Source organism: Hydra viridissima, unplaced genomic scaffold, assembly GCF_058129835.1.
Source record: "Hydra viridissima isolate aposymbiotic clone 2 unplaced genomic scaffold, HvirCarnegie_v1 scaffold_12, whole genome shotgun sequence".
NCBI classification, from domain to species: domain Eukaryota; kingdom Metazoa; phylum Cnidaria; class Hydrozoa; order Anthoathecata; family Hydridae; genus Hydra; species Hydra viridissima.
In genome coordinates this window covers 2,216,948-2,243,546 of record NW_028324311.1, presented here as the reverse complement: position 1 = coordinate 2,243,546, position 26,599 = coordinate 2,216,948, and the positions used below count along the sequence as shown (strand labels likewise).

The following is a 26,599-nucleotide window of genomic DNA, read 5'->3' as shown; positions in this document are numbered from 1 at the left end:
AAAATTTAAAAAAAAACAAATACAAGAAAATAAATGTCAGTTTATTTTAGGATTTGCTTAGAAGCATTGACAGTCAAACTCTACATTCACCCAGTTGTTGCCACAGGTGCTTCAACAATTAAATTGTAATCAATTTGTTTTTTGTTAAAAATGTTTATCACATTTTTATTACAACACCATACCAATTATGAACTGGATAGGTAATAAATTTCTCCTATACTGGTGTTATGTTTATGGATATCAATTTTGGATATTTTATGGATATTAATTATGGATTATAATTATTTAATGGATATTTTTTTGTTACCACTAATTGTTTTTTTTCAACTAAACTTATATCATTTTTTGCTTATGTCATTTTAGCATTAGAAAATATCAAAATGTTTCAAAAGTTTTTCTATTTTAACAACTATACAATCAAAAACTCCTCTAAAACCATTATTGCAGATGGATGACTGTGTTTAGTCTACACTTGCAGATGAAAATCCATGTTTTAACAAAGATCATTGGATAAAGAATTATGCCTGACAATTCTTTTCTTACTATCATCAAGATTACATGGGTTACTGAGCATCTAAATCACATTTATAAAAATTTACACAAAAATATTTAAATTGATAAAATAGGGGTTTTTTATGATAACATATGCAAATTCCGATTATTTGATTGAATTCCTCACACCAGAAAATAGCCAGTTACAAATATAAAGTAAAAAGAACAAATATTTTTAAAGTTATCTGACGTGGAACCTTTAAAAAAACATAATTCTGAGGTGACAAAAGGAGCTTGGCTGATTTCTGCTAAAATTAAATAGTTATTTCAGGAACTTCTTGGAATTTTAAGGAATTCTTTTTTTATTAAATCCTCTCGACTGCATAAAAAACAGTAAAATCTGAGATATGGTGACATGGCCAGAAATGAATTAAAATGGAATTGCTATTTTACAAAATGAGAAAGTTTTAGTTATAATAGGATACTTTTCAACCTTCTTATTTTAAGTGTTAGCTTTTGAGTTTTAATTTTATTATCTAGAAGATTTTGTTATCTATAAAGATAAAACAGCAGATAAGAGAAAATTCAAAAAATAGTAGCAATAGAAAGCAGGTGCTTACATAGTGAAATTTTGTTAAAATAGCTGATGAGTACCACGTCTGATTTGCAAAATAAATTACAAAACAATGTTAATGAAAATGTATTTTCCTAAATGTTCTTCAAAGAGGAGAGAGTCCAGAGGAGAGGTAAAAAATCGTTACAAAAAGTCAGTCATTTTAGCATAGTAGGGCAGAGTCGCCCATTATGGACCGTCCCCTTTTATGGACCACCGATGAAACAAATAAATGCGATTTTATTTTTAAATTTTGGAAATGTAGCATTAAAGAGTGACTTCCGTTCAGTTAAATCGCATTTCAATGATGGCGGTCAGCAAGATTACTTCAAAAAGGTAAGTTAGTATTTAATTTGGTTATTTTTTTCTAAAAGTACACTCGCTTTTTTTTGTGTGTCATTCTACAAATAAATGAACCAGGACAATGCTTCTATGCTAAATGGAAAGCTTTTTCATTTCATTTCTTACTAAATACAAGCGTGTTGCTCCAAATGACATCGTTTTGGTTTTATTTAGTAAAATTAGATGCCCATGTGGTTCTCCCAATATGGACCAACTGCTGTCCCTAAAATGGACCAGTGGTTCAAGATGGGAAACTGTAGTCCATATTGGGGAACATAAGTTCTTATTCTCTTGGATGTTATTATTTTATCATAGGCTATTAATAAATCAAATTATCTTAATCTTATGTTTTATTTTAATCTTTGATTATTATTAGTATTTGAAATTTGACTAGACTATAGCCAGACTATAGAATCTATAATAGATTATAATTATTTAATTATAGTAATTATAGATCTACTAAGTATTTACTATTACTATAATTGACCTATTAAATTTAAATTAGATAACTATATAATAATATAAGTTAAGATATAATTTTAAGGCTAAGGGTCTAAAAATAATTAAGAATCATTATTAATATTATAGTATTATTATAGTTATAGGCTATAGGCCTAATGATTAAAATTAAATTAATAATAATTATAATAGCCTATTAATAATAATAAATAATGATAAATATTTATTAAGTATTATATTTGTAGTGGTAGATTGTAGTGGGTAAATTTAGACAAATTTATTTTTAAAATTTTGCCCTGTCCTACAATTTATTTCAATCTTTTTTTTTTAATCAGGGGCTGCTGGACTAATGATGATCTTCAACGTGCTATTGAGGCGTACAGAAATGGTGATATTGGCTTGAACAAATGTGCAGCCACATACGGCATCCCCAAAGCAACTCTAAAGATGCATTTTGATAATGCTAACAAGTTTGCTAACGGCTTTAAAAAGCAGAAGTACTATCCTTCCTGCGGATGTTGAGCTAGAAATACACAACCTAGTTTTAAAATTGGAGGCCATATTTTTCGGAATGTCGAGGAAAGATTTAATGACTCTGGCATTTGAAGTTGCAGAACACAAGGGTTTAAATCACCCATTCAATAAGGATAAAGGTCAAGCTAGGAAAAAGTGGTATTATAAATTTTTAACCAGGTTCCCTGACCTCTGCCTCCGCCAACCAGAAGCTACTTCCATGTTGCGAGCCAGCGGCTTCAACCTGGGGGATGTTGACAGGTTTTTTAATTTACTAGAAAATTTAATAAAAGATCATTGCCTCAAGGCCAATAACATTTACAATATTGATGAATCTGGTATTTCAACCGTGCAAAAGAAATACCAGCGCGTGCTTGGCCTAAAAGGCAAAAAACAGATAGGTAGCATAGCCAGTGCAGAAAGGGGTGTTAACACAACAGTTGTCTGTTGCGTAAATGCTGGTGGAACACATTATGTTCCACCAATGATTATATTCAAAAGAAAACGGGTTCCTGATGAACTGGGAGATGGTGCACCAGAAGGCAGCATTGTAACATGTTCTGATTCAGGATGGATAAATTCTGAACTTTTCGTACAGTGGATGAGAATGTTCATCAGTCATGTGAAGCCAACAAAAGATGATAAGGTTTTACTTATTTTAGATGGCCACAAATCCCATACTAAAAATCTTGAGGCCATTCAGCTTGCCATTGACAACAATGTCATGTTGTCACTTCCACCTCACACAACACACAAACTGCAGCCTCTGGATAAAGCTTTTTTTAAGCCCCTTCAAGTCTACTACGACCAGGAGGTGGAAAAATGGCTGAGACTAAATCCAGGACGTTCAGTGAGTTCATATCAGGTGGCCAATCTTTTTCATCTGGCATATGCAAAGGCTGCTACCATGTCAACAGCAATTAATGGTTTTGTTGACATGGTAGCATGGAAAAAAAGATAAGTTTATTATTTTATATTTATGTTGAAACAAATTTATTAAAATCAAAATGAAAATGTTTCTTTAAAAATGTAAAGTAAAATTCTTTTTTTGTTCTTTCAGAAATGCGTGAAGCACTGAAAAAGTTTTATCTTAAAACATATGGAAAAATGGATGAAATTGAGCACTTAGTAAAAACTCCTGCTAAAGTTGAACTTTTAAATAAGTTTGTTGAATTGACTGTAGTTAATGCAGATGAAGTGGAAAAGAATACTGCATTTAATGCTGAGCGAGAGTTATTTCTTAAGAGACAAATGACCTATAAGCCAATATGGTTGACATGAAATCGTGTGGAATTTAGCCATGCACACGAGATGTTTTTAAACCTCAGGATTATGCGCCATCATTCGCTTCTCAAGCAGGAGACCGCGAGACCATGCTGTCTTCACCACTTACATCAGGGACATTACCAGCACAAGCCCAGGAAGCTTCAATACCAGCATTGGTATGTGTAACTAGACCAGCACAAGACCAGGAGGGTGTGCCACCACTTCCAGGCATAATGGATGAGATGGTTCCAAAACCAACAACTTATGTGACCCACCCAGTGTCACTGGCTGTTAAAACGTCCCATTCCAAAACAGTTCTGCCACAGGTGCTGGAAAATTTTTTGCTCATCCCAATTTACTCTGATGGGAAATGTTTTTTTAGGTCAGTTGTTGTGTGCACAACACCAGATCTTCAGTCAGCTCAGCAATTAAACGGCAAGCTGGTCAGTCCACTGCTTCATCTGAAGGAAACTGCTATGGCTGACTCACTTTGTAATCAGCTTGTTAGCCATTTGATATCTAATTTGGAAATATGTCTGTTGACATGCACGGGGATGCCTTAAATGCTGACCAACCCCAGCATCTTCACTTTAACTTGTTAGAAGAGTGTATTGCTCACATTGCCAAACCAGACTTGTTTGTGGGAGAATGGGAGATAAATCAGATCTCCTGTCTTCTGAAAACAAAAATTGTGATTCACAATGCAAACAGGAATGTGCTGATGTATGGTGAAGAACATAGTGGTAACCCCATCACAGTGAAGTACACCATGTTTGAAAATAACTTTGGGCACTATGAGGCACTAATTTTTTACATCTGGGCTTTGTCTCCAATTCAGAGACTGGTCCCTGTTCTTCCCCCAAAGGGTGCAGGCAAAAGGAAGTGTCGCAAAGAACAGTCAGAAATTCTTACTTCAAGTCCATATAAAAAGCTGTTCCTACAGGAAAGTCCAAAAACAAACACAAAAGTTAAAAAGTCCAAAAACACAAAAATAATTAAAGAAAAAGTAGTAAAGAAATGTAAGAAACCCAAAATGAATTCAACAACTAGTACCAGTATTTTAAATGAAAGTTCATGGCTTTGTTTTATGTGTGGAGAATGTAACATAGAAAATATGATATGCTGTCGATCCTGCAAAAGATGGGCACATGAAGAATGCGCAGGAACTTCAGATTGTGACTTTATTTGTGAACTTTGTAAATAAATTTTGAAATATTATTACACGTCAGTATTCATGTTTTTGTGTGTGCTAAATGTTAAAATAGTAAAACACTTTATAAATAAAACTGAGTGTATGCATACATGTGCATGAGACTGGTAGAATTAGAATCAAATAAATGGCTGAATCAAATAAATGGCTGGCTTAAACTTAATAACTTTTTTTTTTTTTTACAAAAAGGACATCTAAAAACCTGTTAAAAATTAGAAGCTTACATACTCTTGAGTATTTATATTCTAATAATTCTATCTTTAGTGTGTATATAATTTGTTTAAATGACCAAGTCAAACCGTTTATAACTAGTCCATAATAGGAACCTCAATGGTCCATATTTGGAGCACAAGCTTAAAGTACCCCCAATATGGACCACTTACGTTTTTGACACATTTTATAATTATTAATAAATCAACCACTACAAGCTTCATATAATATGTTCAGCTGAATGTAAGAAGTGGTTTACAATATAAAAGTTAACTATTTAAGCAAAAGTGAGTGAATTATACACTCTGCAACAAAAGTGGTCCATAATCGGCGACTCTCCCCTACCATTTTTAAAACGATTATTTCCCCTCATGAAAAAATGATCACTAGTGTTGTGTTGAAGGTTATGGTAATAGAAAACTATCAACCATTTGAAGTTCTAGAACACAGAGGTTGTAAACAACTCATTAAATCAGCATTCACAAGACTTTCAGGAAAGCTATATGGTTCTGAGAAAGACTTTCTTAGTAAATTGCTTACAAAAAAAACCTGGATGGTGAAGACATAGCTACATATATCATTTGATATTTGGACATTATTAGCAAATGATAACTATATATCTTTTGGATTGTCCTATATATCTTCATCATGTGAAGCCAGGAGATAAAACTAGAAAAAAATACATTTAACATAGCCACACAGCAAAGCAGTAAAAAAGTCATTATGGATCAACTTGAAATGTTTCACCCACTTCAAAGTTAGCATTGCAAAACATTTTGATATCAATCAAGCGCATGTCAGTTTTATTTCCTCATCCCAGCCATCTTGTCAGTCATTACAATCATTCTCAACTAGCCACCACAAGACTGATTAAAGTGTGCGATGACACAAATGCTTAACCACAAATTCTTAAAGCAAACACATGAATTTCTGAGAAGTAGCACCACATGAATTTCTGAGAATGTTAAGCTGAAAAGAAAAGTTGGTATAGAACCGGCTTTAGCTGGGGAGACAGAATTAAATTTGATTGTTAGAATGTAAATTAGCTGAAGCATGCACAGAATAAATGGAAACTTGTGCTGAGGCAACTAAAGTTGTTAGCTCGTGAAATTTATTCTACCAGAAACATGATAATAACGGCTGGCTGTAAAACATGTTTTCATTCAAGTAGAATTTTAAGCACAGGATTTGGAAGCATTTACTTTGATAATAATTTTTTAGTACATAATTTGATTAAGTATATTGCCAGTACAGTTCATCAGACCTACCAGCTCAACACTAAAAGAGCCACAAGTCATTATACTTCCTCTAGCATGTTTTACTTACTTTTATGCACAATGAGTATTTAAATTGTACTCATCTTTCTAGAGAATATTAGGCAATCTTTTGATAAAAAGTGAAGTTAGCAACAGCAAGCATATCATAAAAAAATAAACTCATATAAAAACTTATAAAAAACCAAAAGTTTGTTGGCACAACACCTTTCAAACAATTTTGAAGCATGCAGAAAAACATTTTTACAAATTTAACACAGCAGCTAATTTTGCTTTTTTTTTTATAACATCTAACTCTTAAACTTAATTTAAGACATTAACTCCTGATTTGGAAACTCTAAATCAATTTGCAACTTGACTGAGTTATTGTCTTAAAACTCCTTAAATATGAAAAATAATAAAAAAAGAACAAAGAGATCAAAGAGATCTTTGATCTCTTCTTTAAAAAAAGACTTACATCCTGAATACGGAAAGTACCCACTTCTTCCAGAATAAGTTTTCTAGCATCCTAAAAGTAATGTTTCTAATTTTTATTTAGACTGATTCAGAATTCTTACTAATTGAAATAAAATACAATAACATAAAGAATTCTGCAATTTAAAGAATCAAATTCAAAGAAACAATTTTAAACTCTTACAATTAGTTTTATAGGTAAAAAAAAAAAAATACGTATGAATAAGGTTCTTCTTCTTACAAGTTCAGCAAGCATACCTGACAACATTTCATCTCACCACAAATAGTAATAATAACTGAATTATCAATTTGCTCATTAACCACCATATATACATTAAGTAAAACCTGAACAAAAAAATCAAGTAAGTTATAAAAAGACCTGAAAAAGGATTCTGAAAATAATGAATAAAAGCCTTAAAAATGCTTTGATTATTAAGCGTAATGTTGAGCATAGTGTAATTTTTCATTGACTGCTTGTTAGTTAATAAGCAGAACTTTAGTGATTCTTTGTAATCTTAATAAAAAATATGTTTGCTTTGTCAGGTTTTTTTGAGTACTATGCAGTGTTAATAAATATAAATTTATTAACACTACAAACATTTATTGACATTAATATTTTTTAAAATAGAACTTTTTTCAAAAGTCAACCTCAATTCCTTTTAGTTTGACACTATATTCCAATATTTCATTGACAGTCAAATCTAAAGCCACTGATAATGTTACACTGTTATCGCATATGTCCTTAATCAACTTTTTAGCTTTGCTAGAAAAAAATAGTCGATAGAATAGTTTTAACTCACTTATCAATACTTAAGTAAATACAACAAAATAGTATTTACAACTATGTAACTAATAAGCATTTTTTAAAAAAACACAAGAACTAATTAGTAAAAGAGACTGTATCATTTCTCATACTCAATATTATCTTGGCATCCAATGATCTTTAGCTGTCTAGTGATTATCTCTTGATCCTGATTTTGACGCTTTACTTAAAGAAAGGTTTTTTTACTCAATTGATCAAACTTTTATGAATTATAATATATTGCCATCTATGAGCCAATATAAAATATATCTAATACCACCAATTTCTAAAAAAATGTTACTAATGAATGAGGTCAGTAGTCTATTTCAACAAGTGTCAAAAACATAACATTATTTAAAACTGTCTTCATAAGAGTCATGTAGCTAAGACTTTAAAAAACTTATATTAAAGAGTGTCATTATTTGTTTGAATAATCTTACAAATCAACTGTAAAATAATCTCTCAAATAATACTAGCTACCAATATAAAAATTATGCCTGGTTATTTAAAAATGATGCATACAAACGTTAAATTAAGAAAATTATTTAAAAAAACTACTTCTTGCATCTTTCAATTTTTGTAGTTCTTCTTCTATAATTGGTTTTTGAGCTGGAACCCCCAATGCCCCTGTGATCAATTTGTGAGCAGTTAAACTGCTAGTATTTGGGCGAGTGAAATCTATTTTTAAAATTTTATTAGCAAATTATTACAAACAAAACAGTTTATCAAATAGTAATATTAAAGAAAAAATAAGATTAAATAGTTCAACTAAATTAAACCACCTTTTGCTCTTATTTTTATAACAGCACCAGATTTTCTTTCCAGCTCACGAACAACCATTCCCTCATAGCCTTGAACTGAAATAGAAGCACTTTCCATATTTACAATATACATCAAATAGATTTTTTTCTAAACTTAAAGCATGGAAGAAAAATGATAAAAAGTAATGTTTTTAATAACCTACCACTGCTAAAAAATCGCTCTTCAATTTCTAATACTTCTGTTAACAAATCATCAGGTTTGTTAACTTGAAAATCCAAAATACATTTATTCCAAGATTTTTTATTGGAATATTTATTTAATGAAGGATCTATTAATTCAGTGGAAGTTTTTTTTTCAGTAAAATCATTAACATTTTTATCAGAGTTAGTTAAAATACTTTCCTTTTGAGGAAGGATTGGAGATGATTCTCTTGAACATCTCTGCAGTGAATTGAAACTGTTAGAGCTACTAGGTAATATTGTTTGAAAGCCTAAATCAGCGCAATCTGATTGACCATCAATACTTATGGCAGGAATGGGACATTCATGTAAACTTAAGAACAACTTCACTTCCCGTAACAAAAATGTATGTTTAGAGCTTAAAATTTTTTTGTAAACAGCAGAGTAAAGCTGAATGTGAACATCTTTTTTATGTAACTGCTCAATGATATCTATGGCCATCACACGTCCAAGTACAGTAAACATATGGGCTTTTAACAAATATACTTTTCTCATATAAATTATAATAAAATTTATATCAGAATTCATAAGTTCATATTGTAATGAAAAACAAATTAAACCATATAAATATATAACAAGCTCATCACTAACGAACTTGTCCTCATATTGAACTTTATCTAAATAATCTTTTGTATCCTTGATAAGCTGTGTAATAATATATGTGGTAGGAGAAACGTTTGATTCTAAAGAACCAAGTTTACACATACTGAGAAGCAAATAAATTACACCGATATCTGTACCTGATAAAATTAAAACCTGCTGCAATTTCTTCTGCAAGCAATTCAAATTATTTTCTATAGACCCTTTGACATTATCAAATACCTTTTGTATACAGTTTGATGTTAAACTTGCTAAAAGATTTGCTGAAACAGGGAATGCTTTAGTTAAAGTATCTCGCAAAGCTTTTTCATAAAGCAAATACAAAATGCATAAAGTTGGAGTATTGTCTGACTGGCATTTCATGACATCCATTAATGTAGAACTAATAACTTTGCTATTCCTTGCATAATTCTTATCATCCAACAGCATAATCATATCTTTTAGAACATTCCAATCCTCTAAAAAGCTTACTTCATCACCAGTAGTAGAATCAACAGAAGAACTCCATGAAAACAATTTGGACCTTTGTTGCAAAGGCAAAGAATCCATAGATTCTGATTTTTTCTCCAATATTCAAAATAATAATATCTAAAGTGGAAAAAATGTTCTCATAAAATGTGTATATATAACAAAAAGATAACTTTCTATGGCATTTGAAGCTTCTTGTATATTGGTAATTGTTAGAAACAAAATCTTTAGAAACCCGCACTTTAATCTTTAGTTCAAAAGATTTGTTTCAAAAGATTTAGTTTAAAAGATTTGATTCAAAAGATCAATTATTTAAATTTGTTAATTTAACACAAACATGTTTATTTGCAAGTCTATAACTGCTCACTATTTTCTGTTTTCTGTTGTTTTTTTTTTACATTCCATTTAAAAGTTTTTTTAGCAATTTTTGTACCTGTGTTAAATAACCACTGGTATCAGTAAGTGACATAACTGCAACTTATCAATACCAATGGTCTTGAATCATTATCAATGGTAACTTTTTTTTAGAACTCAAGTTCATTAATCCATATATGATTTTTCTAAACATTTATAAACCATAATGTTCAAATGATAAAGTTTTAAGATTGTTTAAGTATGGAACACAAAGTATTACTAACTTACCAATTTATCAAATTTGATCAAGAAAAAAAAATTTAGAAAGGGTTTTAGTAATTTTTTCTCAAAAAAGGTTCTTCAAAAAAGGTTAGTAATTTTTTCTCAAAAAAGGTTCTTCATCAAAAAAAAAAAAAAAAAAAAAAAAAAGAAAAAAAAGCTTTTGATCTTTAGGACTTATGAAAATGTTGCAGAAAGCTAGTGTATTTCAAAATACAATTCGAAATAGTGTATTTCAAAATACAAGCTAGTATTTGCTGATGATATATACTCAAATAAAAAAAAATTTCTTCATATCTACCCAAGATTCTGCACAGATTTTAGGGGAAAAGATTTCAGTGAGCTGAACGATTTTTAATTTGCTGTGTCATGCTCTCCCTTTCATTGAGTAACTGTGGCCCTTCAAAAAAAATTGCTGAACAGTGTGGAGATTCTATTCACTTTTAGTTTTAAGCTACACGTAGATTCAAAAGAAGAGTAGATTTTAAAAAGTATATGAGAAGACTCGTCGTGCAAACTCCTAACCTCTAAATTTAATGCAAGAATTGTTCGACTTAGCATTAAGTGAACAAATCCAGGGCAGTGACTATAATTCTGTCAGAACACCTTTTTTCATAACCAAAACTTCTTTATTAAATATTACAATTGGCATATTTGGCTTGCTCCGTATTATCTTAAGAGATTGTGACAAGAACAACTTTCGATTTCAAGTCACAACTTGCGTTATATGTTTTATGTTTTTATAATCTACCACAGGGCCACTCTGGTTTACAGTGAATATTGCAGCTAAGTCATATGCCGTTTTTAGCACAGGTACAGCATAGCTATACTAAAACTTTCAACAAAAAAAACATAAGATCCCTTCTCGAAAAAAAACAAACAAAAAACCAGGTATATAGGAGCACTCACAAGACCTTATGTGTTATACTGGCCGAATACACGTGCAAGTTTTTTTTTCTGTGAAAAGAAACACGATTTTTTTTTTTTTTTTGCTGACTATTGTAAAAAGCACTTCTTTGTGTAATACTCCAAGAGTATAAACAAAATCAGCCTCACATTTTTTTTTAAGACTACGGAGAAAGCACGTAGAACAGAATAAAGTTAAAAATAAACACGACTAAAACTGGACACAATTCTATGACGCGTTTCAACGAAATCAGTTTTATTTCAGGAAAGTTGCAAATGCAATAGGTGACATTTTAAAAAAATATCTTTCTTATACTTCTTTCTAATGAAAAAACAAGTTATCAAATAAGTATTTCATTTCCTTCATAAACTTAAAAAAAGCTGGGTGAAAAATAACAATTTCATTTCGTAACATTTTGGAGGGAAACTTACAAATTACTTGTTTAATGGATTACGACAATTTTTTTCTAAATAAGTTATTTTTATTTTTTAAAGAAGTATATTTGAAAAATACCTTACTTTTATAATAAATTGTTTTAATCCACTCTCCAATTTTTAACAATCAAATTTGTCAGAATCCAATAACAAAAGAAAAAATACCATGTTACTCAATGAATATGGATTTGAGCACATTTTCAATATATCGCGAAGTTAGAATTATTTTGTTCTATCTCCAAGTTTAAACGTTGGGAGAAAGTTTTTGACTTTTTTCTTAAAGTAAAAATTATTTAAAATTTTAGCTTTAATTTTTAAAGAAATAATAACTTATACTTTAAATAATTTAAGTTTAAACAAATCATATAGAAAAAAATTTGTAAAATAGAGCGTTTTTTAAAAGTAATCATTACTTACTAAAATTAATAACACATTTTCTCCCAACTTTTAAAATAGGAGATAGAAAAAAACAATTCTAACCTCGAGATATATCCTCTGGCGTTACGCTCAATAGGAGAAGGAGCAGAAGCAAAACTTGTGGAATCATTGCTGATAAAGACAGAAAAAACTTAATATCCAGTTTTATGAAAAACTCAACCCTGGAAAATATGCAAACGAATGAAGAAGCACTTAACGTCTTTATTGATTTAGACAAAAGCACAATATTTGTACATGAGGAAGGTGATAAATGAACGAAACTGTTCCATATTCCCATTATATTATAAAATTCAAGAAATTAAACAGACCTGCTATCCACCATCTTCTGCAATAGAAATTACGAGCGCACATGCGAAAATTTTGGAACTGCAAGATTTATTTATTGGATCACACTGTAGCTGGAATTTTGACCATAAATTCCGTGTTTAGTATTAAATTCAAAAATTTACTTTTATATAGTAAATGGGGCTGAGATGGTTCCTCTGGCCAAACCAATACCAGCAGAAACTACCTGAGGAATCTGAACTTATGCAAACTTGTTTATTAGTTCTCTAGTGCCTATCAAATTAATTGATAAAGTAACTGGTGCAGTTGTTTAGCAATATCCAGCACCTATGTCTGTTCGTTTTTGTCGACCTATATGCATAGAATTTTGCAAACTCCCGAGAAACCCAAATAAACTCTTTGCGGCTGTTTATAATTAATAAAAATGGTAAAAGAGTACTAGTAAAACATGAACATTTCCTAACAGTGATAGATTGAAAAGTGGCTAAGGATACGCCTTCTGGGTCTACATGTACAATATGTGGAGCAACTCCACGGCGAATGAACGATTTGAATAAAGTGGCTTCCAGGCCTGAAAATGAAAATTGGTACAAATAAGGATTGTCTACATTACATGCCTGGATTCGTTGTATGGAAATGATATTACATATTTCTTACAGCCTTTCTTCCCAGACATGGTCAGCCACAAGTGAAGAAAAGAAACAGCTTAAGTAAGAGAAGAAGATCTTTGTGCAGAAACGTTTTCGTGAGGAGCTTGGGTTGATCATTGACAAACCAAGACAAGGAACTGGTAATACCAATGATGGTAATACTGCTAAAATATTTTTTTACAATGTAATCTGCTTTGCTAAAATCACTTAAATGGATGAAAATTTAATTTAGCGCTTTTACATAATTCTGCAAGCTCTCTGCTCAGGTGTTGTGATAAATGCTGAAAGTTTTGGTAGTTATTCTATAAAAACTCCTAGAATCTATGACCAATTATGAATGGTACAATATGCCATCTTCAGTGCACAAAATATTACTTACGGAGGAAATATCATTAACCATTTTGCAGTACTTCCTATCGGTCAACCTTCAAAAGATGCGCAAGAATCCCGTAATAAGGATTATAACAAATTTTGCCTTCATTATGCGAGAAAATGTTCTCGATCAGTTACAAATGAAGATGTATTTCATACTCTTCTTTACACTTCTGATCCGTAGATCACCAGCATTAAAAAACAGTATTAAAAAAATGTGCAAGAATTTGATGAAGATACTCTGCAGCTTTTGAAAGTCAAAGAACAGATTTTGCGAACTGAAAGTCCCTATGTAGTTATGATTTAGTACTTATAATATACCTATACATTATTTAACTTTATTAAAACAACTATTTAAAAATTGTTATCAAGAAACTTCTAAATATTTCTATAATTAGCAGGTAAGCATTTTATGCATTTTTCGTTGTTTCTAATAAGGTATTTTCGTACATTTGTAAAGTATTATGTTAAGTATAAATAGAATAAATGCCAATTTTGAAGTTTTTGATTTTTATTTATTTATTTTTAATTTCTTAAAACAAAAAATTCTTATAAAAAGTAATTTATTAGAAGCTTCATATACTACTTTACATTTGTGCAAAATTTCAGTTCTCAATTTTTAGAAACAAAAAAGTTACCTATTTTTGGTCCGAAACCTTTATTTTCCACTGTGCGTCCACGCAAAAAAATTTTCTGTCCGTCTAAAAATAAAATTCGAAAATTTGTAAATGAATTTTGTACAGTGACATGGAAAGAAGGATTTTATGAAGAGCATTTAAATTACATTGTATATCTTTTCCGACTATTTTCAAATTTAAGCGTTTTCAAGTAATAAATTAAATGGTTATCATTTATAGAAAAAATGGCTGATGCAGTTATAATTTTCTTTTATGTAGAATATTTCATTCTTTGTTGTAAACATTTATAATTCATTTTGAACGGTAGTATAAATGCTTCTCAGGGAGCTATTGTTATGTTTTATTTTTTTTGACCCTCGTCAAATAAAACCCCACACACCTTTTGACTACTCATATTGTTGTAAGAACTTTTTACTCATTGTGGTTAGGCAATAGCAAACCTGTCAACTTGTAAAAAAAAGTTTACGTTTAAAATTTTGACAGTTTTTTATATCAATCAAGTTTATATAAGTTGAACTGTATGTCCTACTTTTATACCTGTCAATTATTTGCTCTTCGTAAAGATAAATATTTCTTTACTATAAATAAATATTAACTAAAAATAGATTTTCAAATAACATAACTCTGTTTTAATGTTTAGCAATAAAATATTCGCAACTTTTACAACTTCTATAGCCTGAGTTTTAAACTTCTTTTTTTAAATAATTCATTAAAATAACACCTATAAAATTCCTTTCCACCGCCATTTGGGACAACATTAAAGCATCTGTCCGAAATATTATGCTCGCTAAGTTTGATGTGTTTTTAGCTGCTGATAAGATTACATCATTACATCAGAAGTTAAAAAATAAAGAAAGTGATTTTGATGCAGTTAATCAAATTTAGTCTTTTGCTGGTGAATAGTTGGTGGTCATTTTGCTGGTGAACAGTTGGTGGTCATTTAGTAAGAGTATTTGAAAATCTCGTAAGATCATACGTGGAAGATTAAGATCAAGATTATGAACTTCTAAGTATTTTCTTCTCAAAAAAGTTAACTTTGAAACTGGATTCTGCAATAAGTGATACAGAATATTTAAACTCAGTTTTTTTTATTTACAAAAGATTTTGAAACATTTAAAGTTAACCTATAAAGTTTTTTTTACTTACGGCAACCGTTTAATGTTACTCATATGCTCTGCGTGTGCTTATTTTGTGCTTGTTTTGTGATATTTTGTGAAAAGTTTATCTTTTTAACATATAGATTTTTTTTTTTTTTTCAACTTAGTACAATCTCGTTCTTATTAGCCTTTTCACTGAAAATGTTCATTTAATGGTTTTGTAAAGACTTAAGCACTTTAAAACATACCTTTGGAAAGTTTTTTTAATTTTGTAACTGCCTTTTTATGTTACTCACTTACCTTTTTTTTTATACATTCGATCTTTTGTGTGACTATGCAAAAGTATTAGCATTTTTTAGGAAACGTTTTGTTTTTAAAGATAAAGCTTTACAACTTGGTAAAGTTTCTTTTTTATCTTTGTAGCGATCTTATCTATAAACATGTTTTATCTATTTAGTAAAATAAAAAAATTGGCAATAGTTTTTTACCAGCAAAATTCATTCCTTAACTTGTCGTTTTTTAAAGGCCCCTTTTTCCACAATAAGCTTGCGCTTAGGTGACAAACGATTAGTTGCCTAAGACTCCCGTAAGACGTCCATAAGTCCGCACGATGTCCGTAAGATGTCCGTAAAACGTCTTGCGGACGATGCATGCCTCTGGGAAGTTTGCGCTTCGAAGACAAACGATTAGTTGCGTTGTGTTTTATTAGAAATTTTCGTAAATCAAATTAAAGAATTAAGAGTAAAAAGATAAAAGTATATTAAAATGACTTGGAAATACTTCTTGTTTTTTTAAAAGCTATTCTTCATTCGCTTCGACATGAGCCGAAAATTAAGAAAAGCTTCGAAACTTAAGAAGTGAATGTAGAATAGCTGTTCGTAGCGCGGTCACACGTCCGAGGCAAAATATTTGTAAAAAGACCTAACGAATTTTTAATAATTCGCTCAAACTCAGAAACTCGTTCTCATTTGACTGCGTCATCAATATGTGTGCACTATGATCAAACACTAAAAAAAACTTTTTAAGAATTTTTTGCTTTCGGCGACTAATGTCATTTTGAATAAAAGAAAGGTCTACAAAAACCTTTAAGTTCAAAAACTTAGAATAAATGTAGTTCTTGACAAAAATAAAATGTAATTTAGCATTTGTGAAAGCTCTGCATAATTATTGACTTATAATTTTTCAGTCTTTGATTCCATGGTTTAAAAAAAAAACTATTAAAACTTTCATTTCAGTGGATTAAATGTTAGAAGATACATTAAAGATACACTACATTAGCGACGAAATATTTTAATTTTATGTAATAAATTATTCTCATCCATCTTATAATTTATTCAAATATGTAAAAATATCTTTCCTGGTTTTCTGAGTATTTTAATGCAACGGTTGGCAAAAAAGTTAAGAGACAAAATTTGATATTATTTATCTAAAAAGTTAAGAAAAAAAAAAAAAAAAAAGGTATTTTGCGTTTTGTAAAATATTTATTCCTTTATAAATTTTCATTTTTTTAAATATTGAAAAGCACCATGATCTGCTGTATTTCTTAACTTTGCCGTGACTCCCCAAAGAAATTTGTACTTTTGACAATTGGAATAAATTATCCTATGGCTCTTCCCAAATTTCTGGCCCGATTTTAGCTGACTAACTTCATATCTATTGTTTACTAATCGAATTGAGCTCGCTTTGCCGGTGTCCATGACGATAGCTATCCTGTTTTTTTCTTATATTTAATTTGTTGCTCAGTGTACAACTTATCTAAGATCTTATACAAATGAACCTACAAATCCGTCCTTTAAAAAAAAAGATTGATGATTTTTGATTTTTTCATTTCCGGATTTATTAACAATTAAATTTTTTTCACTTTCTTGAAGATTTTCTCTCCTAGAAACATTTAGTCTTATTTTTAAAAAAAATTTTTAAGTTATATTTTACACACATAATAGATTGAAAATGATGTAAAACTAAGTATATCAATATGAGAATTTAACTTTTGTCACTTTTTTGCAACCCGTTATGATAAAGCTTTCGTTAAAGGTATTTTAATGACAAAACACGGGTCATTGTTGCAAGGGTCCCTTAATGTTGCATTTTTTAGAGTTAAATGACGTAATTCCTGAGGAATTTAACTTTAAAAAGCTTTAGATTATAGTTTTTTGGCCTTCTAAAGTTATTAACTAAAATAATTTTTTTCTGCAACTTAGTTCATATTTATCACTGAAAATGCTCTTGATTTAACAATAAAAATGTTTATTTGAAACATTATTTAATACGACAAAAATAAGTTAATTGTTAATGACAAATTTAATATCTTTTACATATTTAAATAACTGATTTCAATCTAAAAAATTTTATAACTTCCAAGGTCAAAAAAATTTTTTTTTAAATTCTAAATATCTCAGAACCTTATTTGCTCTTCAAAATATTTTTTAGCTAAAGTAAACAAAAAGGAATTCCGTCAATTAGTAGGAAAAAACATGTAAAAACTGATTTTTTGTATATAGCTTGTCAGAAAATGATAGTAACAATATTAATTTAGAATGTTTCCTTTTTTAAAACCCAGGCTGACCATAGTGCTGTTGTTGAACACTCAGACATTTTTGGGAAAAAATACTAAAAATCTTAAATATAGTGAACTTTCAGTTGAACTTTTCTGGTTTGCTACCGAAATAATTTTTATCTCCTTGAAGAAAAAAAAAAAGAAAGAAAGAAATAAGAAACAATTAAAGAGTATAAAAAAAGTATATAAGTATAAAATAATAAAAGAATATAACACAGAAAAACATAAAGCAATTATTTAATTCATAATGCTCAAAGTTTCTTCATTTTTTGTAAATATTCATTGCTTATGATTTCTCTTCCTCTTGACTTAAACTTCCTATCTTTTTCCTATCAGCGTTAACTTTGATAACTTAGTTAAAAGTTTCTGATAATTCCTTTTGTTTGTTTTATCTTCTTGTAAATCTTTAGACAAAGTTTATAATATTTACCGCTAAAATGAAGTCACAAAAAAGTCATAGTATCTAACAAGGACCAGTAAACTCTTCACATAAGTATATGAGAGTAATATATTGGTAAACGAAAAATAAAGACATTCAGTTTTTGAACTTTGAGGTATGCACACACAAAAGTCATGCTAAGAAAAAAAAAAGAAAAAGAGAAATAAGAGATATCGTAGACATAATAAACAATTCATTACTAAGTTAAATTGCTACAATGGTATCATATCAGAACCAAGATATTTTAAACTTTATAACCCGAAGTTCAAAAAAGAATTTATTTCAGATTTTTAAAAAAAATAAGCAAAAATTTTGAAGAACAAACCTGTTCCAAACTAAGAAATACATCAGCAACTATTGGGGAAAATGGGAATTATTCCAAGTCAAAATATAAATTTTAAAATCTTCATTAAAAACCAAATATTAAAGGTGGATTATCACCTGTAAACTTGCATAGCTGATACACTAAACAATACCTTTTTAAATTTATAGAAAAGAATTTAACATTAGCATTCATACAGGGGAATGTAAAATTTATCTTTGAATGGTGAGATATATTGAATACCTACATCAGCAAATACTCCCTTAGGAATGCCAATGTCAGCCAGAAACATACGCCCGCTCTTTGGAGACTTAATCATTGGTAAACCCATTGCCAAAGTCCACTTTACATCAGGCACCTCTATAGATGATTGAGTAAAGCATGGATCAATTGCTAGCAATGGGGCTTTGTTTTGATTAGCCCATGAAATTGCATAGGGAAGCCAATCCAACTCTTTTGAATTGCTTTCCAACCCTACCATTGCATCTATAACCATGTCTACAGGCTTTGAGGGTAAATCTTTATACAAATGAATTACCTTTCCCCCTGATTTAAGAAACAAATCTACTTGAGGTTTTGTATATGGTGATTGTTCTGGGATATAAAGAACAACTTTTACAGTGTGATTAGCTAAATGCCTTGCAGCGCATATGGCTTGCACACCTTGAGTGTGAGGGCCAGCTAATACAACAATAACAGGTCGTTGATGATTATTATTTGGATTTATTCGCAATGATCCACCAACCAACTGAAGAGTCATTTGACATGCACATATACCAGCATTTTCAACAATTTGTTGAAACGTAAGACCTGCATTTATTGCCTCAGCTATGAGTTTTTTTTTTAAAGCTAGTGTTATTGCAGGCACAATGAAACCATCTTCGGTTGAATATTCTTTTCCAGCATGTTCCAGTGGTACTTTGATGTGTCGTAAAGATAAAGGTTGGCTCTCAAGAATATTTTCTTGACATTTCATTTTTTTGTCATAATTAGGTATCCCATTTGGAAGAGATCCCTCGGTATTTTGAATCATTTGTTCATAAATAGCACGTTTATCAAATTTTGCAAGATTTTTTTCAAAATCAAAGTCAGGGTAAAGTTCTGATTGATCCAAATTGAAGCACTGATTTTTATGTTTCTCTTTATTTTGGAAAGTAAAGTCTTTTGGGCTCTTACTTTTTTGTCCATTTGTATGAAAAGATTTGGAAGGATTCAGTTCCTCAGTTAACTTCATTCTCTCACGAATTATTTTTAAATTTTGAATATGATTACCTGTTAAGGTTATTCTTGGAAATTTTAAAGTATTTCCATCTGGAAGCAGCTGATGTGCATGTAAAAGCGTTATTAATTGCTTTGCAAAATCAATATGACCAACTTCACCTTCATATACACTGTCATTATCACAAGATAGGGATACATAGTATCCAATAAAGGAATTAACATCTTTTTCTCCCATAGCTTTTATTCTTTTTCTGTATAATTTTTTAATGATTCGCTCTACATATGCAGTATTTATAATTCTAAAATGTAAAGCACCTATCCACTATTTTATTAAACAGCAATGCACTAAATGTTAAAAAATGTGAGGTAAGCTACATGTACTAAAATAATAGCTGTTTATTTATTGTCTCTAATTTCCAGCTATAGCAAAAATGTAAATTTTAGAAGGTTGAAATCTAAAAACAATAAATCATCTTTTTTCGACCTTCTTAGAGAAAATATCTACATCGACGTTCTTCCAAAATATAACCGAGTGAACAAAATCTGGGTAACTTCGTCAAGTCCGCTTCCGACCAAAGCATGGATTTTTGAACCGCTTTCACTTCGGGGCAATAAACACGAGTTCAACTAAAACTTTTCTACTATACAATTTAACAAAATGTTCGGTAGAATAAAAAATTACTAGATTTTATGAAAATTGAACTTTATTTTCATTTCGTTTTAAAATTTACTATAAATTTTAAAAAAATGATTATTCGCTGTAATTAACTATGGATTTTGCCTTGAACGGTCGTTCAAACTCTTTTAATATGCGACAGGTTATTGTGCGCAAGCGCAGTTGGATTATGAAAATTTTAGAACTTTCAAAATGGCTACGGACCTTCGTTACAGAATAAATTTTTACTTAGCGACCAATTTTTCATTACTTATCGTGTTTTTTAAAATCGTCTACGTTGATAACCAGCTTTTAGGCTGCTAGTAGTGTCTCGGTAAATTAATTTTATTAAGAAGTAAGTAAACTGAAAGGGGAATATTATTTTATAATTGAAGAGGATCTACCTAAAAAAACTTTTTCTTTGATTTGTTTACAAATTTGGAAGTCTTTTTACTTTTTTTTTGAGCGGTAAAACTTAAAAGTTTTTCTACTTTTACTTATATCAATCTTTTAACTTTTTATTACTTATAAAAAATCTTAGCACTCAATTTTTTTTCTTGTTCAAAATTTACATCTAACCATTGTCCTAAATTGATAACATTTTATTTATATCGTTTGTGAAATAAAAAATGTCCTTATGTAAAAAATTTACTAAATGTTTCTAATAATTTTAAATAAAATATTTTACTTTATATGCAGTTTTTTATTGATTTACTGGCTTAATTTACTTCATGAATATAAACACTACATAATGCATGTGGTTAAGTTTGATGGCTATTCACAAGAACTATCCAAAAAGTTTTATTATTTTTAGATGAAAATCTATTACAAAAGTTTGAATCTTATTTACAGGGTCTGTGGATATTTGGTTGGGTATAAAAAGTATCCTATTGGAATAAACTAAAAAAATAACATTGAAATATGTATTCCTTGTCATGTTGTCAGATTTAGAGAATGTACACTCATCTAGAAATTTTCAAAACGTTATGATACCACAAAGAATGGGATCAAAAGAATGAAATTAACAAAACTTCTTTTAAATATGAACTGGAAAACTCATTGTGATGAATGCTATTGTTGTCAGCAGGTAGAAAAACTCAGGAAAAGTTTAAATGTTACTAAATCACTAAAACAAAAGTAAAAAGCTTTTTGGTTGCCCTGGCATTGGTAAAAAAGTGTGGTCATCTACCATGATTGCTTCCATTAAAAAAAGCATTGTGACAGCACATGACTTGGAAATAGATATTAAAGAACTAAAAAAAGAAATCAATCCTCATTTACAGCTTTACCAGTGTAATTTTTATGGCAAAATACCAAAACAACCAGCAACTCTAAAAAAATGTGAACACTTATTTTGTGTTTTCTGTCTTGTGGAAAATATAAAGGTTAACCAACTCAATGAAACATGTCCAAAATAAAAACAGCTTATTTTACCTAAAGATTTGATATCCAGTACTAAAACAAATTCTCTTTTAATTATGTTGACTGTTGCATGTATATGTAAAAAAAAGTTTAATTCAATCAAAGAATATGATTTAGATATTAATCATAAGTGCATCTGCCTTGATAAATCATTAATAATACCACAATCAGCCCCATCGTTATCATCCTCATCATCATCATCATCATCATCATCATCATCATCATTTTCATCATCATTTATTTGATAACAACATTTCTAATTTTAAAAGTAATTTGTTTGCTTAAGCAGAGGCTTACTCTGCTTAAGCAAACAAATTACTTTTAAAATTAGAAGAGGAAACTCTTTACTCTTCCAGGTTTTTTTTGCAATCCGCCCTTCCTTTTGCTTCATATTCATGAACAACTTCTATGTATTGATGCAATATTTCATCAGCTGTTTAGCAACTTTTCACTGGTCTACTAAATATATATACATTCTTGTATTTTAAAAAGATAATGAAAGTTCTGGTATCATGTCAAACATTAAAAAAAAAAAAAAAAAAGGCAAATCGCATAATTCAGTGAAAAATATTGAAAGTGTTACAGAAAAAACTAACCACTCTGTTTAGAGCAATTTTTAATCTAATTTGACCAAAATTTTAACTGAAGGAAACTTCAAGCTAGTTTTAAAAAGTTAAATCTTTAAAGTTGATCAGTAAAAAGTTGCCAAACAGCTGAAAAAGTAAATAAACCTGTAAGAGTAAGGAGTGAGAAGATAAGTAGTTAAAATTTAAAAAAAAACCCAATTCAGAAGATAAAAAATATCAAAATGTAAAAGAAAAAATATATGTATGTATGTAATGTATATATGTATGTGTATGTATGTATGCAATGTATGTATGTGTATGTATGTATGTATGTATGTATGTATGTATATCTGTGTGTTTGTATGTTTATTTACAAGAAGAAAAAATTGAGTGCTAAGATCTGATAAAAGTGTTAAATACTATAAAAACTCATCTAAGTTTAAAAAAAAAATCATTTAATTTCTACGCTCAGAAAATTAGATGATGTGTTTTTAAAAGTGTAAACAAATCAGCATATTCAAGAATGTTAATTTACTTAGAAAAGCCCAACTTTGAACTTTTTGATATAATCTTTATCTTATTTGAATCATTTTCTTGTACAACTGAGATATGCTTATTATGATTTCAGTTTTAGAAAGAGTTTAAAATGTTGATTTATATGGAAACATATATAAATGATTAGTCAACTAAATAAGAAAATTTGTACAATGTTGATATAACTTAGATATAACTTCTTTTTTCTGAAGGCAGATATATATAAAAACATTCAATGATCAATAATTTCCAATGGGACATAACAAATATTTGAGCCAGGAAGTGAAAAAGTTGATTGTGTAATCATCTAATAATGGTAAGACTGCGTGACAAATTTCAATAGATATGAACATTCCGCAATCAACAGTTGGTTATAGATTAAAAGTTTTTCAACAACGGAGTTACTTCCAAGTTTCAACAAAGTCAGGATGCCCGAAATCAACAACTTTTTGCCAAGATAATGGTGTAGTAAGATCGTCAAAGGTAAATCTGCGCAAGAGTGCTAAAGAAATTGATAGAGAATTTACACAGTCACATCAAATTTCTTGCTCTTATGCAACAGTAAAGCGTTGCTTAAGATAAAAAACCTATTTTGCCGTTGTCCTGTTAAGAAACCTTTTGTTTCTGCAAAAAATTGTAGAGCACGGTTAAAATTCGTTAAAGAATCGAAATTGGACAGCAAACCAATGGTTGAAAATACAATTGAGTGGTGAGTCAAAGTTTAACATGCTTGGATCTGATGGTATTAAATATGTTCGACGTCCAATAGGTCTTAGAAATAATGTTATGTAGTAAGTTTCTACAGTAATGGTTTGGTTATGTTTTAGCCTTGATGGAGTAGGTCCAATCTATCGAGTTCAAGGCATTATGGACCAAAACATGTATAAAGGAATAATCAAAGATATAATGGTGCAACATGCAAAAGACAAAATGTTGCGTGGTTGGACTTTCTAACACGACAACGATCCAAAACACACCTCGAAGCTAGTCTTGGAATTTTAAGCTCAAAAGAAATTTCGTATCTTGGAATGGCCGTCACAATCTCCGGACCTGAACCCAATCGAACATCTTTGGGAACATATTGAGAGAAAAATTAGTGTTCGGAAACCATCTAATCAGCATGATTTGGTTGAGTTGATTAAGCGCACTTGGGAGGAAATACCAATTGAAGTTTTAATTAATTTGATTGATTCAATGCCACGTAGATGTAATACTGTCGTTGCGGCAAAAGGTTTTCCAACGATGTATTAGGATTATGCACAGATTATATACATAATGTAACAGAATATAACACTATTTAACATTATATATATTGTTTAACAGAAATCTTCATAAAAAATGCTGAAAATTTATCCTTTGTTGAGAAAGTTTTTCTTTTTAAACGACATATTTAGTTTGTCCAATTACTTTTGAGCCAATCATTTCCATTATTTTATTAAAATTTGTGAAAAAGAAATTTATACGAAGACACTAAATTTGATTTTATTAGGGATATTTTTATGTGTATGTTTTGGGGTACATTCCGCTTTAGGCTATTTTTGAATTTTTAGTGGAAATTTTCTTTCTCTACGTTTTTGTTAAGTGCAGTTGTTACTTTGAAACTGTTTTTTGTTAAGTGCAGTTGTTACTTTGAAACTGTTTTTTGTTAAGTGCAGTTGTTACTTTGAAACTGTTTTTTGTTAAGTGCAGTTGTTACTTTGAAACTGTTTTTTGTTAAGTGCAGTTGTTACTTTGAAACTGTTTTTTGTTAAGTGCAGTTGTTACTTTGAAACTGTTTTTTGTTAAGTGCAGTTGTTACTTTGAAACTGTTTTTTGTTAAGTGCAGTTGTTACTTTGAAACTGTTTTTTGTTAAGTGCAGTTGTTACTTTGAAACTGTTTTTTGTTAAGTGCAGTTGTTACTTTGAAACTGTTTTTTGTTAAGTGCAGTTGTTACTTTGAAACTGTTTTTTGTTAAGTGCAGTTGTTACTTTGAAACTGTTTTTTGTTAAGTGCAGTTGTTACTTTGAAACTGTTTTTTGTTAAGTGCAGTTGTTACTTTGAAACTGTTTTTTGTTAAGTGCAGTTGTTACTTTGAAACTGTTTTTTGTTAAGTGCAGTTGTTACTTTGAAACTGTTTTTCAATTTATTTTCAATAAGTGAATGGCCGATATCTTTAATTCTAAATGATGGCGGTTTGAAAATACTCACTTTATTCCCTATAAAAATAGATGATAAGTGCATCCATAAATAGTATGCCAACTTCGTACAAAGTAAAAATATTTTGAAAAAGAAGAAGGGAATAAATGGTATTGAGAATAACCCTACCAGAGATTTGGCATATAGAATGGCAGTGTGACATAATGTAAATTAAATCATGAATGAAATATGTGCCTATAAGTTATAAAAAAAATGATAATCACGTAAAAAAATTGTGTTAGTGGCTCTCAAATTTTGAAATTTTTTCTCTTCTTTTTTTTTAGTTTTTGATTCAATAAGTATTTTTTACTTTCATTAATATAAAAGTTACTCTTTTTTTTCTTTAAAAACTCCTATTTTTGAGCCAGTATTCAAAGTTACAGCATCAAGCACCAACTAAACTTTCAACATAATTTTAGAAAATCTGTAACTTCTTTAGTCTGCTCTTCTCCTGTAGAACTAATGCAAGGGAGTGTTTTCAATACAATATTCAATATAATATGATTAAGAAATTCACAACTTGCTGAGATTCATTTTGAATTCTCGAACAGTTTTACTATCAATCTGGAGTGACATTGGGGATCCTTTCATATCTTTAACTGAATCTCTAGCCCCATTTGATGTTTCAAATTTTACCATTTCCCCAAATCTTTAGGGGCTTCCATAAAGTACGCACGCAGGTATGGGGGAGGGGGGTTACTAAAAAACGTTGAAGTACGTGTAAGGGGAGGGAGGGGGTGTTCAAGACACCGAGAAGGTACGCGATTTGACTATTTTTTTCAAGAATTTTACCGAAAACTTTATTTGTATGTATGCAACCTGGTTTTTATCTTTTCTATTAAAACATTTTAACAAATTAATTTTTTGTCATTGTTTTTAAGTAATATTTTATTATCAATTTTTTATTAATAATGTGTTACTTCAAATTATTATTAAAGCTAATATACATTTTTTTTAAATTATAAAAAAAAAAAATTTGTTAGAAACAACTATCTTAATGTGAACAATAAAAATTTTTTTCATCGCGAAATGGAACTGCAATTAATTTAAGTCAAGTTATATTTTTTACGTTTTTCACTTTGTTTAACGACAGTGAACTTTTGATTAAATCATTTATTTATAAATGATTTTACAAAAAACTTTATCATTTTATTCGAATTACTGAACACATTGCAACAATAAAAATTGTTTGTTTACAAGATGTCAAACGGAAAAGTATGACATGTGGGAAAGTATGGACATAATATAGAAAGTATGACGTTCGGAAAGTATGACATGTGGGAAATAAAAATCCAGACAAGCTTTGTAGCTTCAATATATATGTCTAACAATGTTTTACAATTTTATAATCCTACCAGTTATGTTTCAAATTTTATCCTCTACCATATATTCATGTATTTATACCATGATATTTATTTCTTCAGAACTTAATTAAACATGTCTAAAAGCTTGAATAATCAAGAGACACTCCAAAAACGGGTGTACACTTTTTTGGGTTTGCATCCAAAAGAGGACAAAACGTTTATTTGTTAATCACTTTCGCACGTAAA

The 26,599-nt window shown here is 29.7% G+C and overlaps 2 protein-coding genes across 10 annotated transcripts in view; both read right to left on the bottom strand.

Annotated features, from left to right (window-relative positions):
- Positions 1 to 9,825, bottom strand: part of LOC145194098 (uncharacterized) — a 28,989-nt gene extending 19,164 nt beyond the window's left edge. For 6 of the 9 annotated variants that reach the window (XM_090068839.1, XM_090068838.1, XM_090068840.1 and 3 more), the window contains exons 1-7: positions 8,599 to 9,825; positions 8,417 to 8,491; positions 8,193 to 8,312; positions 7,748 to 7,820; positions 7,481 to 7,595; positions 7,091 to 7,177; positions 6,837 to 6,887 (exon numbers count right to left, since the gene is read on the bottom strand). In XM_090068839.1, the coding sequence (XP_089924965.1) occupies positions 6,837 to 6,887; positions 7,091 to 7,177; positions 7,481 to 7,595; positions 7,748 to 7,820; positions 8,193 to 8,312; positions 8,417 to 8,491; positions 8,599 to 9,784 (1,707 nt within the window). In that variant the 5' untranslated portion in view covers positions 9,785 to 9,825. Of the gene's footprint in view, positions 1 to 6,836; positions 6,888 to 7,090; positions 7,178 to 7,480; positions 7,596 to 7,747; positions 7,821 to 8,192; positions 8,315 to 8,416; positions 8,492 to 8,598 lie in introns of those variants that run through there. The other 3 variants (XR_016445650.1, XR_016445649.1, XM_090068844.1) reach the window with 2 other exon arrangements.
- Positions 9,826 to 18,176: 8,351 nt separating this feature from the next.
- LOC145194362 (enhancer of mRNA-decapping protein 3-like) lies at positions 18,177 to 20,262 on the bottom strand. The gene is made up of 2 exons (XM_090069514.1): positions 18,479 to 20,262; positions 18,177 to 18,290 (listed from the first exon to the last, which is right to left on the bottom strand). The coding sequence occupies exon 1, from the start codon at positions 19,929 to 19,931 to the stop codon at positions 18,660 to 18,662; it is 1,272 nt and encodes a 423-aa protein (XP_089925640.1). The 5' UTR covers positions 19,932 to 20,262; the 3' UTR covers positions 18,177 to 18,290; positions 18,479 to 18,659.
- Between the last annotated feature and the right edge of the window lie 6,337 nt (positions 20,263 to 26,599).

What these genes read in the sequence shown, in the direction of transcription:
- LOC145194362 (XM_090069514.1), bottom strand. Translation starts at nt 19,931, where the DNA reads ATGGGAGAAAAAGATGTTAATTCCTTTATTGGATACTATGTATCCCTA.